The 26,708-nt window shown below is 38.7% G+C and overlaps 1 protein-coding gene across 2 annotated transcripts in view; it reads left to right on the top strand.

Moving 5' to 3' along the window:
• Positions 1-26,708, top strand: part of NSF (N-ethylmaleimide sensitive factor, vesicle fusing ATPase) — a 142,359-nt gene that overhangs the window by 63,064 nt on the left and 52,587 nt on the right. For both annotated transcript variants that reach the window (XM_029927201.1, XM_029927200.1), the window contains exons 9-12: positions 9,027-9,226; positions 22,315-22,480; positions 23,463-23,537; positions 23,725-23,912. In XM_029927201.1, coding sequence (XP_029783061.1) covers positions 9,027-9,226; positions 22,315-22,480; positions 23,463-23,537; positions 23,725-23,912 — 629 coding nt within the window. The remainder of the gene's footprint in view (positions 1-9,026; positions 9,227-22,314; positions 22,481-23,462; positions 23,538-23,724; positions 23,913-26,708) is intronic.

Genomic DNA, 26,708 nt, shown 5'->3' with positions numbered 1-26,708 from the left:
TGTGATTATTGGTACTGTAAGTGTTGGAGAATAGGACAGAGGATGTGATGCGAGGAGGTGGCATTGATGCAATTAAATGTGATGGGCTTGAGTGGCATTACTTAAGAAGGTGATTTCTGAGGAGCAGAAGAACATGAACTTGATAGAGTGAGTAGAAGTTCCAAGTGTGGAGAAATAAAGAATAAGTTGTCTGCTTCAGAAGACAAGATATTTGCTAGTCTGTAGCGGACGCCTTATAGAGCAGCAAGTACAATAAGTTGAAAGCCAAGGGACAGGGAAAAAGAAGAGAGGCAAAGTTGTAAAATTCTGAAACCGATGAGAATAGATGCTGCCAGGTGGCAGCAAGGCAGGACCTGCCATAATGGAAGCATGATCTTTGTCATCAAGAATTCATGAAATACCAGGCCACACCCTGGGAGGGAGTGTAAAAGGGTGGGGGTGTCTGCAGAGATTAGCTTGGAGAGTTGCTACACACACCCGTCTTTAGTTCTAGGCTATCTAATGAGAAGATCTATATTAAATCTCAGTTGACTAATTTGGATATAGACCAGTCAGGTAGTAGACATCACACAGCTGCTTGGTGCTCAGGGCGTAGGCTTTTTTCACTTATCGTAACGGAACTCAGAGAGAGTTCTGAGAGTACTCTAAAGTTGGCGGGGCACAGCAAGTCTCTGCTAGACAGGATGACACCTGTGGATGATCAGACACCTGACTGCACAAATGGGGTCAGGGCCTTAAATATTTGGTAAGTGCACAGCTCAGCAAATGTGGATGATGACCTGTGTTAGACACTGGCTGACAGTCTTTGAAGCAAACAAACAAACAAAAAGGGGCTCCTGTATTATGAGTTGACGGAAGTTACGCTCCAAGTCCTCACTGCATGGCTGGAAAATTCAAAACCATTTCTTAAAATTGATATAATCATATCACCCTACTAAAATGATGAGTTGGATGTAACCAATACTCCTGATTCTGGGAGAAGTTGGAATTACAAAACCTTCAAAGATCAAATATTAATTTGTGATTGTATTTCTGTAAGTGCATGCACTGTTTAAAAATAAGCATTCAAATTTGGTTTGCACAACTGCAGAGAAAAGCTTGCAAGACTTGTGAATATCTTGTCCTGACTTGCTTCCAGTCTGCTGTCTCCCTTGTAGGCGAACGTGGCAGATCTGTCTGCATCTGAACTGGGAGCTGGGGGACCGACCCCTTAAACATCAGTTACCATTCAGAGCCCACTTCACACTTTCGCTCTTTATAGGTCATGTTGCCCACAGAATGTATTAAACACCCCTCACCCTGATGCTAAGTTGATAGAGATCACTTCTAACATATTATCATCCTGTTTGCTCTTGTGTGGAATCACTGGGTTACGTTTTTCTTTTTTTTTTTTTTTTAATATTTTTTTCACCTTTCAGATACCTAAAGGTTGACTGACAGTTTTTCCTCAGTGCAGCTTGCCTCTGATATCATCTCAGGAACACAAAGAAAATTCACTGCTTTTTAAAATAAAAGAGCCTAGCAAATTACTTGTTACTTTTTTGGAGCAATGTTTTATAAGATTATAAACAGCAAACGTTACTGTTTATTCACTTTAGTGCAGAGTAAGACTATATATTTTTCATTGAGTTATTTTAAGAAGAGAGATTTCAATTAGTATTTTAGATATCTTACATTTTCACGTATCATTTTAATCAGAGGCTGGATAAACCTTCTTAGAGTGGATAGGGACCTCTTCAACTCAGACTCTAAGATCCGAAATCATTTCAAGCTGTTTGTAGTGCACACCTTAAAGCCCCTTCAAGCTGCCCCCACCGGAATTTGTATGATTATGACCACTGGTTATCAGCTCCTGGGGCTCCAACAGTATTGCAAGTTTCATACATTGCTGGAGAATTGCTAATTCAAGTGAGAGAGTAAGAAGTGAGGTGGGGAGGTGATCCACCTTAGAGGGCGGGCTGTGGTCATCTAGCGTGACAAATAGGCTTTTGGATGAAGTACCCAGTGTGCCTGTTGGTGATTTACTCCACCATCTATCTTCATGGTTCTTTGACTTCCTCATTTCCAGTAAACTTCCCTCATTCCATCTCAGCCACCCCCTCTTCGGGCATACCGAAGGCCTTGCTCTCACCACTGACCACCACCTCAGAGGCCTCAGTGTTAAGCTTCCTGCACTCAAGCCGCCTCGCCTTTGTCCCAGGTTTCTAGCATTCCCTCACCCCCTGCTCTAACCGCTTTGATCCCACGGGACCCTCCAGTTCATGTACTCTGTCACTTTCTGTTCCCTGTTTACCCAGCTTGGATTCCATGGTTTTATCAGGTTTATCCTCCTCAAATACAACCTTAGTGGCCTTGCTTCTCATCTTCTATGTGTGTCAAAGCCCCGGGTATGTCTCAGCTATCTGCCTACCCTGTCGGTACCCAGACCATTGAATATGGCTTAAGAAAAGCACTCTTACTTTAAATTTCAGAAGCACATCTCAAGGGGGCCCTCAGTAGTCCTTGGGATCAGTGTTTTCTGGTATTCCTTTTGTATTTGTTTAGTTTAGCCAGTTTACTCTCCTGCCTCTAAGATGACTAGTTCCTCCTCTCCCTTCTCCTCAGACCTTCAGCACCACCTCTTCCAGTCTGTCCTCACCAGCAGCTGATGACCTAGGATCATGATTTCACTGAGAAAATAGAAGTAGTCAGAAGAGAACAGCTGTATCTTACCCACCACTGAATGTAGCATTTATTGAATGAGTGAAAGAATACAGTATCCCAGAACTCCTATATTTACTCCTATATTCAAATATAATTAGCAACTTAAATTCCAAAACCGTATATAAATCTATTTTTGGCCACTTTAGATTATGCTTTTCACTACCACCATCCTTTACATTACTGTAATCCAAAGTTGTGTTACTATGTTTGTGCTTTATCCAAGTAAAAATTAGGTATTTTTAAGGTGATTATTAACAGGAATGGTTTATACAATAAGCACTTAAGCAATTGAACACAAGAAATTAAGAGAAGAAATTTTTTGGAACTATGTTTGATTATGCTGTTAGCCCACAATAGTTCTTATATAAGTTATAGAGTAAGGAGAAATGTGAATGACTCAGAAATGAAGACAAAGCCTTAAACTTTGTGGAACGTGGAGGGAAAATGTTGAGAGCAAGTCATGTGATGGTTTCGCCCTCACACTTCGGGAAAATTAGATGATAGAATTTAGTTATAAATATATTGACTTTCTTTTTTTAATTTTTTAAAAGTTGATTTTGAGAGAGAGAGAGAAAGAGAAGCAGAGAGAGAGGGAGCGAGAGAGAGAGAGCGAGAGCGAGCCAAGCAGGCTCTATGCTTTCAGTGAGGAGCCCAGTGCAGGGCTCAATCTCAGGAACCACGAGATCATGACCTGAGCTGAAATCAAGAGCAGGACACCTAACCAACTGATACTGCCCAGGCACCCAAAATATGTTGACTCTAAATTAATGCTGTTATTTACCTCATGTCACTCAACTTTAAGATTCAGTTTAAAAAAAAATAAAGTGGTTAAAACCAAAAAAAGTCAAGATTCTTATGCTAGCTTTACTGACACTTGTATTTATAGAGTTGAATAAGAAACTGCACCTTATGTAACACTGTTAAGTTACTTATGTAATCACAGCAAAGAGGAGAGTCCCTCAGTGACCTGAGTTCCATGTGCTGAGTTCACTTACCTAGTGGCACACGTATCTGCTCCCGGATGCTTTCCCACACATTTTCCCAGTTCCCCACGTTCTTTCCAAATCTTTACCATGCTTCCCAGTGTCCGCTCCTCATCCCTCATTTTGTAGATGACCTGGCTTCTACTTCACATAGTAAATAGAGCCCAACAGGCACAACCTCAGCTTATTGCCTCTCCCCTTTTTTCTTAACTGATCTTGCAAGGTATCTCTCAAAATCCCTCATTTGTATTGCCGGAGTTCCCCAAATTGTGATCTCTGTTCCTGCTCACCTTACTTAGCTTCCTTCTCCTACCTCCCCCCGAAACGATCTGACCCTGACCTAAGACTTTATGGCCCAGACCAGCATGAACTTCCTGTTTTTTTTTAAATCTAGTGTTCTCTTTCCAGGCCTCATCCTCTCTCTCTGTCACATTTGTCCCTGTGATCATATTCCTCTGCTTAAAACTTCTTATGGCTTTTCATGTGCCCAGAGCAGGCATTCAGAAACATGGAGCCAGTAGTTCTGATGTCTTTTCTGAGCTTTCAACCTATTTTTTTAATGGGCATTACTGCCTGAATCTCATATGCCTTATAGCCAAAGACAAAATTATGATTCCCTCTAATGTCCTCTTACTAACTTCTTAGTTATGTTCTGGGGTGATCATCGTTTTACCAGGTGCCCAGGCTACAACCTTATGGTCGACATTGATGCCTCCTCTTTCTCTTATTTTCCTTTGGTCTCTGAGTGCTGATGAAAATATCCCAAATCTTCCTTTCTTTTCCTCCTCCAGTTTCTTGTGACTGTTGCCTCTTTCCATTTCTGGTCTCTTGCCTGGATTATTTCAGTAGTACATTCAGAGGTTTTAAATTTGGATTCAGAGGGTCTGAATAGATCTCAGAGGATCTAAGAATACCCTCAAAATTGCATGCAAATTTTTGTCAGTGTGCATTTTTTTAGAGCAGTCCATTAGACCATTCCATGGGAAAGAAAGTATGAGAATGAGAGAAAATGACAATTTAAATGAGTCCATCCCACTGATTTCTCTTCTTTCCATGCCTGCTCTGTGCTGTTTAGTTCACCAGCTCAGGGCACTCACCTCTAAGTTGTGAGGGGGTATGTAAGACGTAAAGAAAGAACAGGTGAACTGACTCAGTTCAGCTTGGCAGTCAGGACAGTCCAGCGGCCACAGATCTGAGGCTTTCCAGCGTCAGAGTCAGGGCCTCATGCCCTGCAGAAGCTCAGGAGAAAGCTGGGGCAGCAGTAGGGAGGGGTCCTCCTAAGGCCTCTGGACCCATTTGTTCCTATGCTTCCAAAGGACTTGGAGGGAAATGAAAGCTTAATTGGCAAAAATCCAGAGCCAGCCAGTAAGGCAGTGTCCCCAAAAAAAGGTTACAAACACTCCTCCAACTACACTTTTACCCTGTGATCTTTGTTCTCTAGTCCTTTCTCCACTCTACCACCAGAGTTAGTTTTTAAACATATATCTCATTGTGTACGCTCCCTGATTAAAAACCTCAGGGTTTTTACAAAACAAAAACTCCTGGGCATGGTGTCAAGGCCTTCTGTAGTTGGGAGCCTGTTAGCCTCTTCTCCGGGCCCTCCTCTCCCCTCCCCTCGAAGGCTATAGCCACAGGTTACTGCTGGCTGTTTTGAAAGGACAGCTTCTATGTCCATACCTCTATGCCTTTGATGGTGCTGCTTTCCTTATTTGGGTTCCATTGCTTCTCCCGTGCCCAATCATGAACGTCTTACTGTCCTTGAAAGCCCACACTAAGTGTTATCTCTTCCCTTGTTGTCCATCCCTGATTGTCTGCTATGGCAGAATCTGGCAGAATCTGTCTCTCCTGGCCAGCTTCCAAAAACATTTCATACATATCTCTGATAATGTCATATTATATTGTAGATAACCTATTTTTATTTCTGTCTTTCCTACTAAACCAGAAATGCCCTGGAGGTAGGGACTGCCTTTTTCATGTTTGTATCCCTAACACCTAGTTTCATGCCTAGTCCAAACAGGAGCTTAATACACTTTTGTTGAATGGAATTACTTACGAAGAGTTTTTATGACTCATTTAAAATTAGAGACCAATGCTTATTTAATAAGTCAGAATAGACTATCATAACAGTAGTAATAACAAAGTCCCATTTCCACTGCTTATTCAAGAAACTGCTTCCTTTGTGGAAGCGGATTTTGAAAATCTTCATGTCAATGTATATTTTTGATGCGCTTTCTTGAGATCCGGAAAGAATTTTAGTTCTAATTGGGCTAGAGCTCCTATGACATTCCTGTTGGTGTCATATTGAATAGATTCTGTCATTTTGGACATCTGTATGGTAGACAGTGAGTTCCATGGATATGAATTTTATCTTTCTCTTCAACTTCATGGAAATATTTTGTGAATTGTTTATTTTATAAAGTCTGAGTTAATTTAATTCAGATCACATTAAATCAAGCATTTTCCATGTATAAGAACAGTGTTACAGAGTACAGACCTCCTACAGACAGTCTCCAATTGCTGATGGTTGACTTAGTGATTTTTTAACTTTATGATGGTGCGGTTTCAGTAGAAATTTGTCCTTCAAATTTTGAATTTTGGTCTTTTCCTGGACTAGAGATGGGCTGCACGATATTCTCTCGTGATTCTGGGCAGCGGCAACCTGCAACCCCCCGTCGGCCACGCCGTCACTCAGGTTGTTTTCAACTTAGTGTGGGTTTATCAGGAGGTGACCTCATTGTCAGCTGAGGAAAATCTGTATTTGTAAATTATGTAACTCTGCTAAATTTACTAAGTCCCAGTCATTGCAAATATGTGTTCTAGGTATTTAAATTAGTCCAGCCATGAGAGTAAACACTATTCATAAATTAAGAGCTTCAAATATTTTTAAAATATGATCCGTTTTCCCTCATTTTCTTTGAGGTTTGTAGGCATTGTGGTGGGTGTTTGCGATTCCAGGTGGAGAAGAGAGCACCTTGAATAGTTCGTGGTCTAATAGAGAAGAGGGTCTATAAACAAATAATTGCAACTTAAACCTTGGAGAAGAGGAACCCTTCTCCTTCTCTGAGTACCAGTACTGAGGTTGAGAATGGACGAGTCTGCAGATACATTTGTGGATAGAGGAGCAATAAACTGAAGGGAGTTCAACCTGTTCGTCTTTTTTAAAAAATATGTGAAGTAGGAATCTAGCTCTTCTCTGTGCATCGGTGGCGTGGGGTCTCACTCGAGAAAAGAAGAGCAGTGAAGATCTGGGTAATTAGTGCAGAGATGGAGAGGTGAACTAGCAAGAACAATCAAAGGTGGCAGGCAGCAGTGAGAAGCATGAGCGTGGCACTGAAATTGGAGAGCATGAAATTGTGAGGCTGTCCTATCAGCCCAGCGGCATCATTTTCTCCGGCTGTGCTCTGTGGCCCAAGCAGAGGTGTAGTAAAGCCATATTGTGTTCAGGGCCTGTGGGATGAGTAGAACAAAAGCGTAAGAAGGCCGAGGAGTTGAGAACTCTTGAAAGAAACTGTAGCTTAATCTGGAAGGAAGTATGGTTAGGAGGAAGTTGATAAACTTGGAAAAAGTTAAGAAATTGGAGGATGAGGTTAAGGCCTGGCACTTTGTAGGTCCTCAGCAAGGCTTCATCTTCTTCTTTGTGGCTCCTCTCTCATGTGCCTTTTTTCACCACCACCATGCCCACCCCCCTCTGCTATGGGTATGTGAAGCGTTTCAGGTCATGATGGTGGCCATTGACTTGGAGGGTAAGATGAGAAGCAGGGTTCCAAAGTCTTCATCAAAAGTGTCCCAGTGGCTTGGAGGCTGGCAGTGCATCCATGATCTTTGCCTCTAGGAGAAGCTCAGGGCTTACCCCCTTATCTCCCTACTACCTGTGCTCCCAAGGGTGGGTCAAGGACAAAGGCATTTTATTGGACCGTGGTTCTCAGGACAGGAATTTACACCGTGAGAGAAGGGTTAAGACTGTAAGCCTTCAAGTGTTTCCACTAAGTTCCCCTTGTCTCTGTAAATCTAACCATAAGCACAGATCTCAGTACTTCCAAGAATTTAGAAAGGGGGGGTCTTCTTTTTTGACATGTAGAAGCGGTGACCATACTGGTAACCCAAAGGGTCTTCCTACTCAGAAACTAAAATTTCTAGTAGAATTGGTTGTATCTTGTGATATCTTTTATGTGACTTATTAAATGTATTTTCATATTTTTTAAAAGAAATTCTTTTTTAAGGCTTTCATTCCAAATGAGGACAAACATTATTTATATTCCATTTCCAGAAATTTTCTTTTTCACCTACAATTTTGAGTGTAGCACCAAAATCTAGTAAATCATTATTTCAAAGTGCCTTTTTTGGTGTAGTATAAGGGGAAAAGTTGTTAAAAAAAAAAAAAGAGTCCCACCCCCTCAGTGTGAAGCTGGTGGAAAGGTGGGAATTCCTAGAGCTAGTAAACTGAAACCGCAGGCCACTACCATCTTAGAAGAGGAGTAAATGCTCATGAAGAGTTGGCCAAAGAAACTCTGGGGAGTCGAAATCACCAGTCTTGCTCTTTCCCTGTTGTTACTGATACCCTTTAGCAATGATTGTTTAGAAAAGGACTGAATACTATTCTTTTGAAACTTCCTCCTCATCTTGGTGGCTCTGAGAAAAGTGTGTGCCTCCCTTGGCATTAGTCGCATGAAGTAGGACATTGAACTTTACCCACTAAGTGTGTGACATCCGTCTGGATCCTGTGGATTGCCTATGCTAGTCCAACTCCAAACATGTTTGCCCATTCCTCAAGGGCTTGTATCAACAGGTACACCTATAATTTCTATGACTAAGATATAGTTTCCATAACCTACTGTATTATAATAGATTTGTGTTGGGTTAACTTTGCCTAAAAGCAGATCTCTTTTATTCCTTGACTTTAAAGGAGAATGGAAAATAAGTAATAGTTCCTAATTAGGTATTTAGGTCAAAGAGACATTTTCAGAGTTAAAAGTATTTAATTTAAATGACAGTTCAGATACACTTTTCTGAAGACTTTTAATTGGCAGCTTTCCCCCTCAAATTTTGGCACTCGTGTAGGAATTGTTTCTGGATTTTCTATTTAAAAAGAAAAAGAGTTTTAGGGGTGCCTGGCTGGTTCAGTAGAGTATGTGACTCTTGATCTTGGGTTGTGAGTTCATACCCCAAGTTGGGCATGGAGCCTACTTTAAAAAAAAAAAAAAGCTTCAGTTGTTCATTCTTGTTCTGCTCATGGCACTTGGATATTAATATGTTAATGGCATGACTGTAGTTTTCCTAACACTCATATGAAGAAGAAAGAAAACTCCTTTACATGTCTCACTGTTTCCTTTTCTTTTTTAGGTTGCAAACATGTTAAAGGCATCCTATTATATGGGCCCCCAGGTTGTGGTAAGACTCTCTTGGCTCGACAGATTGGCAAGATGTTGAATGCAAGGGAGCCCAAAGTGGTCAATGGGCCAGAAATCCTTAACAAGTATGTGGGAGAGTCAGAGGCCAACATTCGTAAACTCTTTGCTGACGCAGAAGAGGAGCAGAGGAGGGTAATGTTAATATAAGTATAATTTAGTAAAAGTTTGTTGTCACTATGATGAATGAAACCCAAAGCTATGGTGGAAGACTTGTTACTATGATCTATATTTTGAAAAGCATACAGGTAAAATTTATTTAGTACTGAATTATATCACTGAACCAGGGATTATGGGAGATTTACATGATGGGAGCAGATGTCATTACCCAAATGTATGCAGTGCAAAGCCAAATGTTTTGCAAAAACAGATTGGGAATTTATTTTCAGGTGTCACTTTTATTCTATCTTACTTTCAGAGACTTGAACTCATTTATTCTTTGGAAAAGGGGGAAATTAAATTCATATGACTTGTAGAATTATGTATATATAAGGTCCGCGTGCAGAAAGCTACTTTACTTACCACTGAGTCACGTCAGTTGTAGAGTGACAGGTAAGAGTTGTAAGGCCTCAAAGGAAAGCTTGATGTGGGTCTTAGAAAAAAATTAATTAAAAGTCAAACCAGAGTTTACTAATTGTTACAGTTAATTTTATGTGTCAGTTTGATTGGGCCTCAGGGTGCCCACACATTTGGTTAAATATTATTCTGGGTGTGTTTGTGAGGGTATTTCTGGATGAGATTACCATTTGAATTGGTAGACCTGGGGTAAAGCAATTGCCCTCTCTAATATGGGCCCCATTCAGTCAGATGGAAGACCTGACTAGGACAAAAAAGGCTGCTCCTCCAGTTGAGTTAGAGGGAATTTCCGACTGCCTGGCTGCTTTTATCTGGGCCATCAGTTTTTCCCCCGCCTTCAGACTCAAACTGAAGCAGCCCTTCCTGAGTCTCAAGTTTGCAGGCCTTTGGACCAGAACTATACTGTTGGCCCTCCTGTGTCTCCATCTTGCCAACTTAAAATTTTAGGACTTGTCAACCCCCATAATTGGTTTACCCAATTCCTTATAATTAATCTTTCTGTAGATAGATAGATATAGATGTATATTTAGATCTATATAGATCTCTCTCTATATGTAACATATTTATTCAAAGACAGATGTTTAAAACATTGCCATAGGGGCACCTGGCTGGCTCAGTCTGTAGAGCATGTGACTCTTTTGATCTCAGTTGTAAGTTTGAGCCCTATGTTGGGTGTAGAGATTATTTAAAAATAAAATCTTAGGGGCGCCTGGCTGGCTCAGTCCGTTAAGCATCTGGCTTCGGCTCAGCTCCTGATCTCACGGTTCGTGGGTTCAAGCCCCGCGTCGGGCTCTGTGCTGACAGCTAGCTCAGAGCCTGGAGCCTGTTTCAGATTCTGTGTCTCCCTCTCTCTCTGACCCTCCCCTGCTTGTGCTGTCTCTCAAAAATAAATAAAAAACAAACAAAATAAAATAAAATCTTAAAAAATATTTTTTTAAATTAAAAACAATGCCATAGGATTTCTGCTTCTGACAGTACAGTAGAGTAGGTAACCTGAAAACTCTTCTTCTATAAACGCCTTCAAATGCTGGATAAAATATAACTAAAATCATTTTATTTTATTTATTTATTTTTTAATTTTTTTTAATGTTTTATTTATTTTTGATACAGAGAGAGACAGAGCATGAGAGGGAGAAGGGCAGAGAGAGAGGGAGACACAGAACTGAAGCAGGCTCCAGGCTCTGAGCTAGCTGTCTGCACAGAGCCTGATGCAGGCCTCGAACCCACAAATGTGAGATCTGACCTGAGCCGAAGCCGGCCGCTCAACCGACTGAGCCACCCAGGAGCCCCTAACTAAAATCATTTTAAATGTGTAATTTATCTGTCAAGAAAGAAAAGGGGATTTCTAGAAATGAAAACTCTGAAAATTAGAGTGGTAAAGATATGCATTCCAACTTTTGGTGTCAGTAATATAGGAGTTTGAGTTTTAGCACCCACTAGCAGACAGAGAACAAGTCCTTAAACTTATTTAAGGTATGGAGTAGAGGGTTGTGTCCTCTATGAAAAGAATGAACTAGAAATTATCTGCCCACCAGCACAAAAACATTTAACTGTGTCTGAGTGGGAGCTAAGGAATCTCCAATGGGAATTCTAAAGTATGGATTCTTAACTCATGCTTAGGATTTAAACACACACACACACACACACACACACACACACACACAAACCACTACCACTACCACCACCACCGCTGACCTATGTGGTCTGGGGCTCCCAAGCTGAGAAATTAATTTTAAAATGAATCCCAGGGGCACCTGGGTGGCTCAGTTGGTCAAGTGTCAACTCTTGATCTCAGCTTAGGCCTTGATCTCAGGGTTATGAGTTCAAGCTCTGTGCTGGGCTCCATGCTCGACATGTAGCCTCCTTAAAAAAACAAAAATAAAAATGGATCCTGGACTACTGATAGCATGGGGTTGTTAGCTATAAAGCAAACCTTCGGGGATGCTCCAACAACCCAAACCACAAGAGATTCTCATGGGAAAGCTACATCAATAAATGGAAAATGTCATCATCAAAATTTAAAACTCAGCAGCCAGGTTAAACAAAAGTCAGTAGTTTCAGGGGAAAAGAGAAGTGATAAACAGAAAAATAAATCTAAAGAAATCACCCAGAATGTAGCACAGAGAGATGGAAAATATGAAAGACATGTGGAGATAATAGAGTTAAGATGAGAAGTCCCAACAGAAAGGATAGTATAGAGGCAATATTCAAAGATAGAATGGCTGAGAATCTTCTAGAATTGATAAAATAAATATTTAGACTCTGGTAGCACCATGAGCCCAAATAGGATAAGTAAAAAGTAATTTATTTCTAGACCCATTGTAGTGAAATTGGAGAATGCCAAAGAAAAAGAGAAACTTCTTAATGTCAACAAAAAAGAAGTGATGATGACATACAAAGGGATATCCATTATGTTGACAGTAAACTTCTCAACAGCAGCAAGAGAAGGCAGACAACTATGGAATAATATCTTCACAGTTAAGTGAAAATAATTGTCAACTTAAAATTTTATACCCGGCTTAATTCTCATTCAGGAATAAAGATGAAGTGAAGATATCTTTTTCAGGCAAAGGCTAATAGAATTAACTAGTTACAGAGGCTTGCTGGAAGAATGTGAAGCAGGATGTACTTGGAGACTGAAGGAAATTGAACCCAGACGGAAACAGGATGCAGGAAATAATGCTGAGCAGTGAAATTGGTTGAAAATATGGATAAGCTCTGGATCTTCTCCTTCTTGTAGTGGCTGATTCTTAAATTTGAATCATGCCTGCCATGAAGACTACGAGGAGAACTCAACAAATATTGAAAAAGTTTTTGCTTAAAGGGCATCGAAGAACTTTTAAGATCTAGGGGGAGAATGGAAGCCCAGAATAAAAGGTCCTAGTGTGTGGAGTTACCCGTAGTTTCTCTGGAGATCTTAGGCATCTCTGGAGGGAGCTGCTAAACAGCTGTGCAGCCCTTTTGGCAGGCAGGCCAGTGGGAATAAGGGGGCGGAGATTAAAATCTATGGTTCCTGGCGGCTCCTGGCTGAGTCAGAAGTGCTTGTGACTCTTGATCTCAGGCTTGTGAATTCGAGCCCCATGTTGGGCATAGAAATTACTTTTTAAAAATCTAAATAAATAAATACATACATAAAAAGTTGTTAGCAAAAAATCAATCCGTGGCTCATGAAGAGAGGACATTGATGCACATGCCTCAGTTTGGGTTGGGAACCTGTAGGGCTATACCACAGAAGCAAGAGGTAACCTGAAGTAGACCTCCTGTCAGAGCTGCAGATCAGCTTTGAATCACATCTAACTTCTCTCAAATTAAATTGAGAGTTCCTCAATCACTCATGCCCTCCAGCATCCAGCAAAATTATAGATCCTTTCTGGAGGGAGGCAATACCATGCAACGTCATAAACTATTTCTGTAGCTTGCAAACGAAATGCCTGGTTATAATCAAATGTAGTCAGATATACAAAGACATAAACCACTTGAAGAAAGAGAAACAAAAGGTGATAGAAACTGGGCCTCCAGATACTGGAATTCTCAGATATAGGCATTTACAATAACTACATTTATCATGTTCAAAGGGAAACAAGATTGAGAATTTTGGCAACGCACTGGAAACTAGAAAAGTCAAATGGAGGGCCACCTGGGTGGCTCAGTTAGTTAAGCGTCTGATTTCGGCTCAGGTCATGATCTGACCTGATCTGTGGGTTTGAGCCCTGTGTTGAGCTCAATGCTGACACTTCAGAGCCTGGAGCCTGCTTCGGATTCTGTATCTCCTCCTCTCTCTCTTTCTCAAAAATAAATAAAAACATTAAAAAAATAAATGGAAATTCTGGGACTGAGAAATTCAGCAACTGGAATTAACTCAATTAGATAGATTTAAACAGCAGATTAGACACATCTAAGAGAGAATTAGTGCACTAAAAGATGTTAGACAAAAATAACCAGAAACAAAAGATGGAAGGAATGAAGAGAGAGAGAAAATACCACAAGGAGGTCTAGGAGTGTCTTTAAAGTGCCAGCAAGTTGAGAAAGAGGATGAATCAAAAGCAGTATTTGAAGAGAAAACGGTATAGAACGGATGGATGAACATTAATTCATAGATTCCAGGAGTTATATGAACCTCAAGCAAGAGAAATACTAAAGAAGTTTAACTCCTATAGATAATCTTTGTTAAACTGCTAAAGACAAAAACAGAAAAATCTTAAAAGCAGTTGGAAAAAAAAAGAAAGATTATCTTCAAATAAGCAACAGTTAGCTGGTGGTTGTCTTCTCAAACAAATGATGGAAACCAGAAATCAGTTGAATGCTACTTTTTAGAAGTTGAAAGAGAATAACTGTTAACTTAGAACTTTATATCCAGTAAATGGATAAATTGTCATGTAAATATACAAGGAAGTATTACACAGTAATGAGAAACGACCATGGCTATGCACAGTTGTGAATCTTACAAATAAATACTGAGCAAAAGAAACCAGACGAGAAAGAATACATACTGTAGGATTCCATTTATATAAAAGTTCAATGAAAATATAATGTTTAATGATGCATGGTTAGGTGGTAAAATATAAAGAAAAGTAAGAAGTAATTACCATAAAAACTAAAATAGGGGTTGCCTATGGGGAAAGAAAGGGGAGGGATTTTGGGAGAAGGCTGTGGGGACGTGTTCCCAGGATGCTTGCATGGTTCTGTTTGTTGTTACATTATCTAGATGTTAATTTTATGATGGTTCCTTGAAAAATACATTTATATTTTGTGAACTTTCCCTTTCTGTACACCATACTTCATAGTAAAAAGTTTAAAAGAGGTAAACTTAATAAGGACTCACTACAAAACAACAATAATAATCATCAGTATGGGTGGGTTTTTTTTTAAGGATAGAACTAAACTATGGAACAAAGCATATGGGAAGTAGATTAAATCTATATAAGATCTTTGTATTATTTGGGAAGAGGATAGCACTATTAATTGACATAAATGTGTATGTGAAATTTGTTCATAACTTTCATGCTTTTCCAAAGCATGAGAAGGAGCTGGAAAAGGAATAAAGAAAACTCAAATACTTCAGAAGGCAAGACTCAAAGAAAATTTGAAGATACTGAAAATGTAACTTAAAAAAATTTTCCACTTACATCAGCAGTCATAATGATAAGGTACCTAGAATTGAATCTTTACAGGAAAATGAAAGAAGAAAAGTATAAACATTTTTGAGAATCTTTTTTTATGAGCTAATAAGTGATAAAATAAAACATGTTTACATGTGAGAATCTGACAATATCATAAAATGACAGGTCTGCCTTGTCGTTTAATTTCTAAATTCATGCTTTTCCAATGAAGTCTAACAACAATTTTTTTAATTGGACAACTTGATTTTTGTTTTTATTTATTTATTTTTGGAAGCTCAAGGAACCATGAAAATTTTGGAAAATTATGAAGGCTTATTTCAGAAGATGCAATGTCTTACTAAAAAGCTGTAATAATTGAGACAGTTATATGTTCTTGCATAAACAGACCAAAGAAACAGAGTAGAACACAGGAAGAAATTGCTATATGAAAAATGATAATACCACTCAAAGTGGAAAGAATATTCCATGAATCAGGATGAGATCTTTGGCTTTCTATTTAGATAAAGATAAAAAACAATCCCTATCTCACATCATACAGAATTGCAGAATGGATTTGCAAAACATAAACTGAAACTTGCCACACGAAACATTTTTGGAAGAAATAGGCCAGAAGCTTTAAGAATTGAGGCTAGATAGGGCGCCTGGGTGGCTCAGTCAGTTGAGTGTCCTACTTTGGCTCAGGTCATGATCTCACAGTTCATGGGTTCAAGCCCCACATCAGGCTCTGTGCTGGCAGTTCAGAGTCTGGATCCTGATTTAGATTGTGTCTCCCTCTCTCTTTGCCCTTCCCCTGCTCAGGTTCTGTCCCTCAAAAATAAATAAATGTTAAAAAAATTTTTTTTAAAGAATTGAGGCAAGAGAAGAATTTCTTTATTAAGATACAGAAATCACATCCATTAAAGAAAAAATGTTAACTTGGTTACATTAATATAATATGAAGAAAATTCTGTCTGACGCATACACTAAATACAGATATCTCAAACTGGAGAGGATACTTATAATGCATATAATCCCCAAAGAACTGGCATTTTATGTAATAACTTCTCTGTAGTAACTCCTGTATAATAGGTACAAAAAAGGCAGACATCACAATTTTTTTTTTAAATGGCAAAGGATATGAACAGGCAGTTCTCAGAGAAAGAACCCAACTGAAGATAAGCAAATAAAAAGATGCTCAGGAAAATGCATAATATAAGAGATACATTTTATAAACAACCTGGCAGAATTTATAAAAACTAATCGCACCAGAAGTTGGTGAAGTTGTGAAGAAATAGGGCCTCATATACATTATTAGTTGTAGTAAGAATTAGAGGAAGATACCAAGTGGGTAACATCTTGCAGATGAATTTGGCAACATCATGAAGATGCACAACCCCGCGACTCATGAGTTTTCCTGCAGGACAGCAACCCCAGGGAAACCCTCCAGCGCTTGAGCACAAAGTGACTTGTACCAGGATGCTGAGTACTGCACTGTTAGTAATGGAGGTGAAAGTAGAAGTATCTTGATTCTTCCTTGGTAGCAAATGGGATATCATGTAAACATTAAAATGAATAATAGTAGATTTACATGGATCAATATAAATAATACTCAAACATAATAACACCTAATATTTTACTAAATCTGGCTTTACTAAATCTAATCTAATCTGTTATTTCCTACTTTTTCTTATTTTTATTGACAGTAAAAATAAAATGTTAATACTGCCTTCATGACAACCCTTTTAATGCTTGGCTACCAGGTGCTCCACAGTTGCAAAACATTATCATTTTGAAATTTGTATGCACCTTTTAGATTGGTCAACCAGATTTTTAATGTCTGTATCACCTGTTTTTTCTTGTTCTCTCTCTTTAATACCTGCCTTCAGCATCTGTCTATTTGAAACCATATCAAGGAGATTTTGATGCACAGATGAAATAAAAGATGAAAGAATATGGTCATGTGTCCTTTTAGAAAAATGAGATGGTCTAGTTTCTTATCACAAAATATAGCACAATGAAGATTTTTATTAAATAAGTAGCTAGATGAAAATGCTGGTTTTTTGGTCCTTAGAAATATATTATTCACTCATTCTTGAGTTTAGGAAAATTTATAAGATAACATCATTAGAGGGAACAAAGTCAGAGATTTTACTTATCAGTTTCACCATCTTCATTAGAGTCTCAGGTGCTGCTATATCACTCTACATTAATCTTTGGATTCACCTAATAAATGTGAAATATCTTCCTCTGTCAGTTTTCTATTATGGCCAGAGAATAAAAAAAAATCTGAATTCTCAACTGTGTTCAGTTAAAGCTAAAACCAGGCAACAAAGATGGTGGGTGGTGTGTCTCCAGATTTCTTTTATGCCTTCTTGAAAGATGTGTACTTTGGGCAACACAGTAGGAAAACTGAAGGGTGATGTCTAGCACTGGCTTCCACTATTGCGTTATCCCTCTGAGCACTTCCATGATTCTTTGATTTTTTTATTATTTTTATCTTTTTTAGGATAGTTAAGAATAATTGATGAGTAATGATGACATACTTTCTAGAATGTTGAACTAGCATAATATATCTTAGATTTATAAAAAGATCCACAGGGCTCATATGGTAATTGCAGGATAGAATGAATTTTATTCTATGTATTCTATTTTTAAAAATGTATTTTCTTCTGTGGAAGACTTCTAATAAGAAGTCATGTAATATCAGTATTTGTAAATATTTGAAACTGTTCAACAAAAAGCTTGAAAACTGAAATTTTATCTAAAGCACCCTGATGGTGTACTGAAGCTTAAACATGGGGGGCAGGGGAGTCAAAATGTCCTGTAAAGAAGCATTTTATAAAATCGGTTGTGATAGTTTCCACATGGCAGTAGATCTCTTTGGTGCTCTTTTTAAACTTGAAGACAGTTTAAATATGACACTATTAATGATAAAACTTGAGTTGCCAATGAATTGACAAAGAATTTCTAGGTAGATATAAATCTAGCCAGCTTTTTCAGTAATACCTTTTCTCAATTCTTAACATCCAGAAAGGGCTAGGTGTACTCAGCTAATGACCCCATGGAGGGTAGGGGTGTGTTACATAATAAAGGAAAGCCTCACCTCTGAGGTTCTGGACAGTCCAGGCTGACGGAGATGAACACTTGCATATAGGTCAAACTAGTTAAATATAGAACAGCGCTGTCAAAGGCAGCTGCCAGGGGCGCGACAGCATCAGCTCTCTTTCTATGGGGAAGACTTTGCAGGTGGTAAGAACAGAGCTAGAGGCCAGTGAACTAAAAAGGATTTAAACTCTTTGGTAAAGGGTTTATTGATGAGTCGCCTATAATCTGTGAACATTAATCTTGACCTCTTCCTTACATGACTCCTAATTTATTGCAAGAAGAACTTACCTTTATTTAAGTAACACACCTGTAAAAATTGGTGTGGTTGTACTGACTAGGTTTGGGAAGGCCCTTGATGACAGGTCACAAGATTAGTAAGGTTCTGAAGAGGTCAGAATTAATACTGAATTATATTTAAGACAGATTGCACCTGTGATCCTACAGTGTTCCTATTGTCTCTGGCTTCCCATCCACACAGGTGATTTTTGAGGTTGGACTGAGAAGGAAGTCATGATTCCAGTGGCAACATAAGGCACATCAATAGCAAAATTCATACTTTGTAGCAGCTTTTTGTTTCATGCTAAATTGGCAGATAACCTTGTATAAAAATGTCGTATAAAATAGTGTAGGATCTTAGCTTTTTAGTGACAAACAGGAGTGGCCTTGATTTGCACTGAATATGGCAAGAATACCCTACCATCCAGAAGTGTTTGGTAAAGCTGAGGGTATAGTTCCAATTCCTCGTTCTCAGTCTTTTCTACAGTTAGAAAGATAATTGTTTTTGGTGTTGAATTTTTTTTTAAGCAACAAGCTATCACTTATCAGACATCTGTTCAGTAAATATGACTATATTGAGAAAATAAGTTATTTGTTTCAGACTTGAATTTATTTTTATTTTTTAATTTAATTTTTTAAAATGTTTTATTTATTTATTTTTTATTTATTTGTATTTATTTTTGAGAGACAGAGAGAGACAGCGCGAGCAAGGGAGGGTCAGAGAAAGAGGGAGATACAGAATCTGAAGCAGGCTCCAGGCTCTGAGCTAGCTGTCTGCACAGAGCCTGATGCAGGGCTCGAACCTACAAACTGTGAGATCATGACCTGAGCCGAAGCTGGACGCTCAACCGACTAAGCCACCCAGGCGCCCCTTGAATTTAGTTTTTAAAACATTGATGGAAGAGAATACTTTGTAAGTGGTATTTAAGGGGAAAAAAACCTAGTTAAATTTTTGGAAACTTTGTTGAGCACAATTGTCATCTTGCATAGAATTGCATTAAAGAGTGAGCAATATTCCAAATATGAATAGTGGAGTATCAGTATTATAAGATATTTTATCTGTTTGTTAAAATTTATTATTATGAAGTAAAATTGACCTTTCTCTTCTGGCATTCAGTTTTGTGAGTTTTAACACATGTATAGTTTCATGGAACCATCACCAAAATCTAGATCTAGAACATTTATCACTACCCCCTCCCACCCCCCACTTAAATTCCCTTATGCTTTCCCTTTATGGTCACTCTCCCTTGCTAATAACTCTTGGATACTAATAATCTGTCCTCCATCCCTATAGGTTTTGTCTTTTCAAGAATGTCATATATATGGGATCATAGTATGTAACCTTTTGAGACTGGCTTCTTCCACTTGGCATATTGCTTTTGAGATATATCCAAGCTGTGCATGTACCAAACATCTCTTTTTATTATTGCGTAATATTCCATTGTATGGCCATACTAGAGTTTGTTTATCCATTCACCCACTTAAGGGCATTTGGGTTTCCAGTCTGGGGCAATTATGAGGAGAGCTGCTATATACCAAGGAGTGGAATTTCTGGGTCATAGAGTGTTTTATCTGTTTGTGATTTTTAAAAACACTATACATATTCAGATTTGTTTTAGACTTAGTCTAATTCCTTTGGAACTGTTTTTCTCCTACTTCTGATGTAACATTTCATCTTTCCTCTGTGTGATGTTTTCCTGATCCTCTTTTTATTCAGGTTGCCTTTACTGTAGACATCATATGGTGTTGCAGCCCAGAACCTTCTTGCTTTAAGTATATGATTTCATCTTCTTACAGAATCTAGTTTGTCACTGGACTCTTCTTACTGTTTGTAGATAGAGGACTTTCAGGTCTATTTTTCTCTCTTTTGTCTGGTTGTGTATATATATTTTTTCCTGGAGGACATTTTAAAAATAAGTTTATTTATTTATTTTGAGGAGAAGAGGGGCAGAAAGAGAAGAGAATCCCAAGCACGCGCTGCACTATCAGTGCAAAGTCCAACCCTGGGCTCGAACCCACAAACTTAGAGCACGACCTGAGCTGAAATCAAGGGTTGGATGCTCAACCAACTGAGATGCCCAGGTGCCCTCGGAGGACACTTCTAATTAGATGTCCTCTGACACTTTAATATTATCATGGTAGGAACTTAAAAAAAAATTCTTTTGCATCTTTTCATTCTGCATCTTTCTTATCCTAACTACAAGGTATTTCTTACCTTTGTTGTCACTTCCCCTTGCATATGCAGGCAATAATCAAATCTAGGACTTTTTAAATTTTATTTTTATCTTTTTTTTTTTAGAAATAGAGGGTACATGTGATTGAAGAGCAGAGAGAGAGAGAGAGAGAGAGAGAGAGAGAGAGAGAATCCCATGAGGGACACAGAGAAAGAGAGGGAAAAAGTAGGACTTTGCTTTTTTTAGTCATCATCACTTCCATTACCAAAATTCACTTATAGATTCTGTTTACCTCATTTATGTACCATTGTTTCTCACTGACCTAAGTGCACTCTTACTCTTATGAAGTAAAGTTGACATTTCTCTTCTACAGTTTCTTTGTCTGCATATTTATAGTTGCATTTATAACTGTGTGAAAGGGCTGAAGATAATATCTAGATTGAAAAAAGGGTTACACACTACTTACATAGCACCAAATTCATAATAGGAGTTTTTTCCAGCTAGTTGAATTTTGGATGATTGTTATTTTTTTATATATTTTCCCACATTTTGTATAATCATGTATTTGCAAATAGAAACAAAAATAACCATCTTAAATAATTAAATTTTTTAAATGTTTATTTATTTTTGAGAAAGAGACAGAGACAGAGCATGAGCAAGGGAGAGGCAGAAAGAGAGGGAGACATAGAATCCGACGCAGAATCTGGCTCTGATCATGACCTGAGCCAGTCGGATGCTCAACTGACTGAGCCACCTAGATGCCCTAAATAGTTTTCAAGAAACAGTTGATGTTCAAGAGAATAAAAGATGCAGTGAGTTTCCAATTTTTTAGTTAAAATAAATTTAAAATATAAAAATGAATCTGCAGAATATAATAGCATTTATCTTTAGGTATTATATAGTATATATCATGGGTGTGATAGAACATAGTTTATTTTTATTTCTATTGTTTTATAACTTCTGCTCGGTTAATATCTAATACTTTGATAATGAAGTAAAAAAAGTATTAAAAAACATTATATCCTTATTAGAAATTTAATGAATACCAACCATATCTAATCCTGAGTCACACGGTACCCATCATTTATATTAACCGTATGTAAGTCAAGTGTTCACATACTCTTTTAATCTCTAATGGTTCTGTTGTTGTTGTTGTTGTTTAAGAAAAGAAAATGTATAGAGTATACTTCCTTCTTTGGTTCCTAATAGGAGACTTAAGTACTTGACTATAAATTGTTAGAAGATCCATGTTAACTTAACCTAGTGAATTATTAGCATTTGAAAGTATTTGCATCTATTAAAGGTTCACAGTACATAAAACTATTTTCTTGGAATGATGACTCTAATTTCAATAAACTCAAACAGAAATCATTATGCAGAAGAAAGAGCACCCCCTTGACTATTCCTTCTATAAATTATGTCTCTGTTCTCACTTTACTGTTAGGAGGAAGTAATCTGTTTTCATGTGATATAACAATGTGAATTGTGCTTAGTTCTTTCCCTCATCTGCCCCCTTTCCAGTTGGCCTCTGAGTGGAGTTACTGTTCAGCCATATAATATGTTTGTCAAACAAACATTAAACCTGCTGTGGCTGGGACAGTTCTCTTACCAAAACTCAGCGAAAATAGGAGAGAGTTGCCCTTCACTGACTTAAGACATGTACCTGATAATTATGAATTTTTCTTTCAAATGGAAAAGAAATGCGTGTGTCATTGAACAGGTTGTTATTTGGTGGACTATTCACATTCATCAGTAAATAAGGTTGTATTACTGTTTTATGGCTGTTAAATATGAGATTCTGGAATGGCTTTTCAGTTTGTAGAATTCTGAGAATGCCTTTGAGAGGGCAGCAGCTGTGATTATACTTGCTGTATATATTAGTCAAAATGCAGCAAAATCAATCTGAGAAAGCTTTGTTTTGGTTTTTTAAAATTAGTTTGTTTAATAGTATATTCAAGTTAATGACATTTAATGTAATTTCTTCCCTTTCTAGCTTGGTGCTAACAGTGGTTTGCACATAATCATCTTTGATGAAATTGATGCCATCTGCAAGCAGAGAGGGAGCATGGCTGGTAGCACAGGAGTTCACGACACTGTCGTCAACCAGCTGCTGTCCAAAATTGATGGAGTGGAGCAACTGAACAACATCTTAGTCATCGGTGTGTTTGCTTTGAAAAGCAAAAGTTCTATGATTTCAAAAACATGAGACACATAGGTTCTGAATTAAGATCTGAGTAGGTAGTAATTACACTGTATTGGCCATGTTTCCAAATTAGAATCAAGTGATATTGAAGAATTTGACTGTTTTAATATTTAGCCTTACTAGGACAAATAAAAAGATGGGTTTTAGTGACTCATGAGTGCCTGCTCACAGCTCAAAGATGAAAAAGATAGCACAGTGTAACACAGTGGTTTTCAAATTGCATCCTATAGGCCTCCAGGGGCCCAGAGGTACCTCAGTTCATGTACTGCAATTCTTCTTAAGATGACTTTTTTTTTTTAATTTTTTTATGTTCTTTATTTATTTTTGAGAGACAGAGAGAGACACAGTGGGAACAGGAGAGGATCAGAGAGAGAGGGAGACACAGAATCTGAAGCAGGCTCCAGGCTCTGAGCTAGCTGTCAGCACAGAGCCCGACGCGGGGCTCGAACCCATGAATGTGAGATCATGACCTGAGCCGAAGCCGGATGCTTAACCGACTGAGCCACCCAGGCGCCCCTTAAGATGACTTTAAACACAAAACAAAACTTCTGCTGCTTAGGAAGGTTGAAACCATTGGCCTACAGAAAAGGAGAGGGATTTTGAGGTTAGACTGGTCACATTCACATACATTGCCCCTATCTCACTTTGATAGGCTACTTATGCTCTCTGAACCTTATGCTCGCTTTTTAAATATTTGAAGTTTTCATTACATTTATATTTCATTGGCAATGTAGTGAAATATTAAAGCAGAGTCTTCAGGTATTTTCATTAGAACAGATCAAGAACAAATAATATTTTTATTTGAGAATAATTGGCTTCCTATTTGATGTTTATAAAATGTCTTAGCTTATTAGAGAAATTACTATTCTTCCATATACTACTGAAGCGACATTTTATCTTTTTCAACTTTGTTGTTTTGTTTTAAAATTTGTGCTCAGGAATGACCAATAGACCAGATCTGATAGATGAGGCTCTCCTTCGACCTGGAAGACTGGAAGTTAAAATGGAGATAGGTAAGCAGGTCTGTCGCCAGTTGGGAGAAGGGTGTATTTTAGAGTTCATTAGTAAGAGCAAAGACATATAACTTCACATGAGTTAGAAAAGTTGCATATCACAAGGAGCACCTGTTTACCTGCTTAAGTACCTATCAGAAAAGCATGAGGATTATAATAATTTCTGTTTTATTTTCGATTTTATCAGGCTTACCAGATGAGAAGGGCCGACTACAGATCCTACACATCCACACAGCAAGGATGAGAGGTCATCAGTTACTCGCTGCTGACGTAGACATTAAAGAACTGGCTGTAGAGACCAAGAATTTCAGCGGGGCTGAACTGGAGGGTCTGGTGCGGGCAGCACAGTCCACTGCTATGAACCGGCACATAAAGGTCAGTAAAATCAGGGTGTCTGGAGGGCTCAGTCAGTTGAGCATCTGGCTCTTGATTTTGACTCAGGTCATCATCTCACAGGTTTATGGGATCGAGCCCTGCATTGGGCTCTGCACTGATGGTAGAGCCTGCTGGGGATTCTGATTCTCCTCTCTGCCCCTCTCCCATTCCCATGCACTCTCTCTTTTTCTCCAAATAAATAAATAAACATAAAAAAAAGGTCCGTAAAATCACTAAAAATTAGGAGCCTGCAGCTCTATAAGTACTATGTCAGTGTTCTTTTTCCTTTCAAACATGCCAAGGGCTAAGGTAATGCTGACTTTTGATAGAGAAGAGACATGGTAAAAATAGAAATAGTCAGGTGCCAGATCTTCGGAGTAGCAGGAAGAAATACAATTGTGGCATCTGCCCCGTGGTAACCGCTGACACATTTGCCTTCGATTGACGCCATCAATACAGACACATGAAGATGAAGCTTTTGAAGGATTTTATTTTTAATCTTTGTGCTATGTTAAGTTGTAGCACGTCATAGGGAATCAGGTTCTCTAACTGCTGGAATTGTGGGGGCTGCTTCATTCAGCACATGCACTGAATACCTGCTGTTAAGCTGGAGACACATTAGCGGATGTTTATCATGTGATAAACCACGACCTCCCATCTCAGGGAATTCAGAGTCAAGCAGATGGACCTGTTTGCAGATTAGTACAATCATGTTATTGATATTATGATAGAAACACGTACCAGGATACTTTTATGTTGATAAAGTGCTTTTGAATCTTGATTGTTCCATCTTTTCAGAGATGGATAGATGCCTCGCAGGTTTACGTCTCATCTCTTGAAGGTTTTTTTCCTCCCACTTTCAGATTTATACTAAATACGTCTACCTTGATGTTTTATCAGGCCTCATATTTAATATTCCAAAACCAGATTCACTGTTTTTTTTTAAACTTCTTTCCTTCTTGTTCATATTTTCCTGTTTATCCCAATTCCCAGGCATTAAACTTCAGGATTATCTTTACTTCCTGTCACTCCACTGTGTCCTACACCAAGTCATTTGCCAGATGTCACCTCTGTCTTGGGGGTGTTTTTCAGTTTCTGCCCACCTTCTGTTGGATTAGTGTTACTGTTTCAGATTATTCTACCCTACAGAAGCTTTCAGTATGAAGTGCAGACTTCTTAGCATGATCTTTAAAGTCCTCTAGCTCTGACCCCCGAAACTGGCCTTTCCAAATGTGTTCCCAGTTACTCTCCATTCTTTAGCCAAACTGAAATACTCATCGGTCATCAGACGTTAATTTTTCACTTTTTTGCTTTTGCAGACGTCTTTACTGTGTCTGTTTACTTACTTATTTAATACTTAGTTCACATACCACCACTTTCTTCAAACCTTTTCTGATTCTTCTCCTTCAAGACGTATGTATTGTCTTCCTTCTTGAAATAGTAATGTATTGCTTTATGGTACCTTCGGTTGACATTGGTTCACTGTAGATTTATTCAGCACCTACGCTCTGCTAGATGCTGTGCTAGCAGTTAATGCTACACCTAAAAGCTGTAAACTGTCTGCTCCTGAGCAGCTCACTATTTAACCCCCCCATTCAGGAAGTGCAGGCGAGTTAAGGAAGTGAACAGGAAGTACAGGAGAGTTAAGGAAGTGAACAGAAAGTACAGGAGTTAAGGAAGTGAAAAGGAAGTACAGGCGAGTTAAGGAAGTGAATAGGAAGTACAGGCGAGTTAAGGAAGTGAACAGGAAGTACAGGCGAGTTAAGGAAGTGAACAGGAAGTACAGGAGAGTTAAGGAAGTGACCAGAAAGTACAGGCGAGTTAAGGAAGTGACCAGGAAGTACAGGAGAGTTAAGGAAGTGAACAAGAAGTACAGGCAAATTAAGGAAGTGAACAGAAAGTACAGGCGAGTTAAGGAAGTGGACAGGAAGTACAGGCGAGTTAAGGAAGTGACCAGGAAGTACAGGAGAGTTAAGAAAGCGAAAGCATGACAGAACTGGTCAACTTGTGGAGTGAAAGGATGCTTCAGGTAGTAATCTCTGGGTGGATGTGTCTCTTCATGGTGTAGGACATTTTAGGTAGAGGGCAAAGGAACAGAGACACAAAATAGCATGGTGTGTTAGGGTAACTCAGTATCGCTTCAGCATGAAAGGTAGCGGAGGGGAGGTAGAGAGAGACGTGAGAAACAAGTCAGGAGACTAAAGCAGGAGTGGAGCACAAAAGAGCCTTTTATACTGTGCTGAGAAGTGTGGACTTTCTTCCTGTGAGGAGCACTAAGCCATTGAAGAGTTTTAAGAATAGCAGTGAGACAGTGGTGAAGCAGGAGCTCGCTCGGACAGCTGCGTCGCGTGGAGTGTTGACGAGAGTGCAGTTGGCAACATCCTGTCACTCGTTCTAACACGAGGATCAGCAGACTGTGGCCCATGGGCTACATCCAGTTAACCACCAATTTTTATATGTAACATTTTCTGGGAACACACCCATTTATGTGTGTGTTATCTATGGCTGCCCTAATGCTACAGTGGTAGAGTTGAGTATTTGCAATAAGGACTTCATCTCCTACAAAGCCCAAAATAGTACTGTCTCATTTTCTACAGGAAAAGTCTGTTGACCCCTGTTCTAGACTTCAAGTCCATATCTTATTCATGTCTGAATCTCCCCCAGTCCGCCAAATAGGTCTAAATACTGAGACCAGAGCAGGTGTTTGGTAAATACTTTTAAAACTAGTAAACTCGCGTGTATTCTGAATTAAGCTCTCCCCATAAGTCGTAACTTCCTTACATAGTAGAAGTGACG

This window comes from Suricata suricatta, chromosome 17 (assembly GCF_006229205.1).
Source record: "Suricata suricatta isolate VVHF042 chromosome 17, meerkat_22Aug2017_6uvM2_HiC, whole genome shotgun sequence".
In the NCBI taxonomy this organism is placed as follows: Eukaryota; Metazoa; Chordata; class Mammalia; order Carnivora; family Herpestidae; genus Suricata; species Suricata suricatta.
This window is presented reverse-complemented; position numbering and strand designations above follow the sequence as displayed.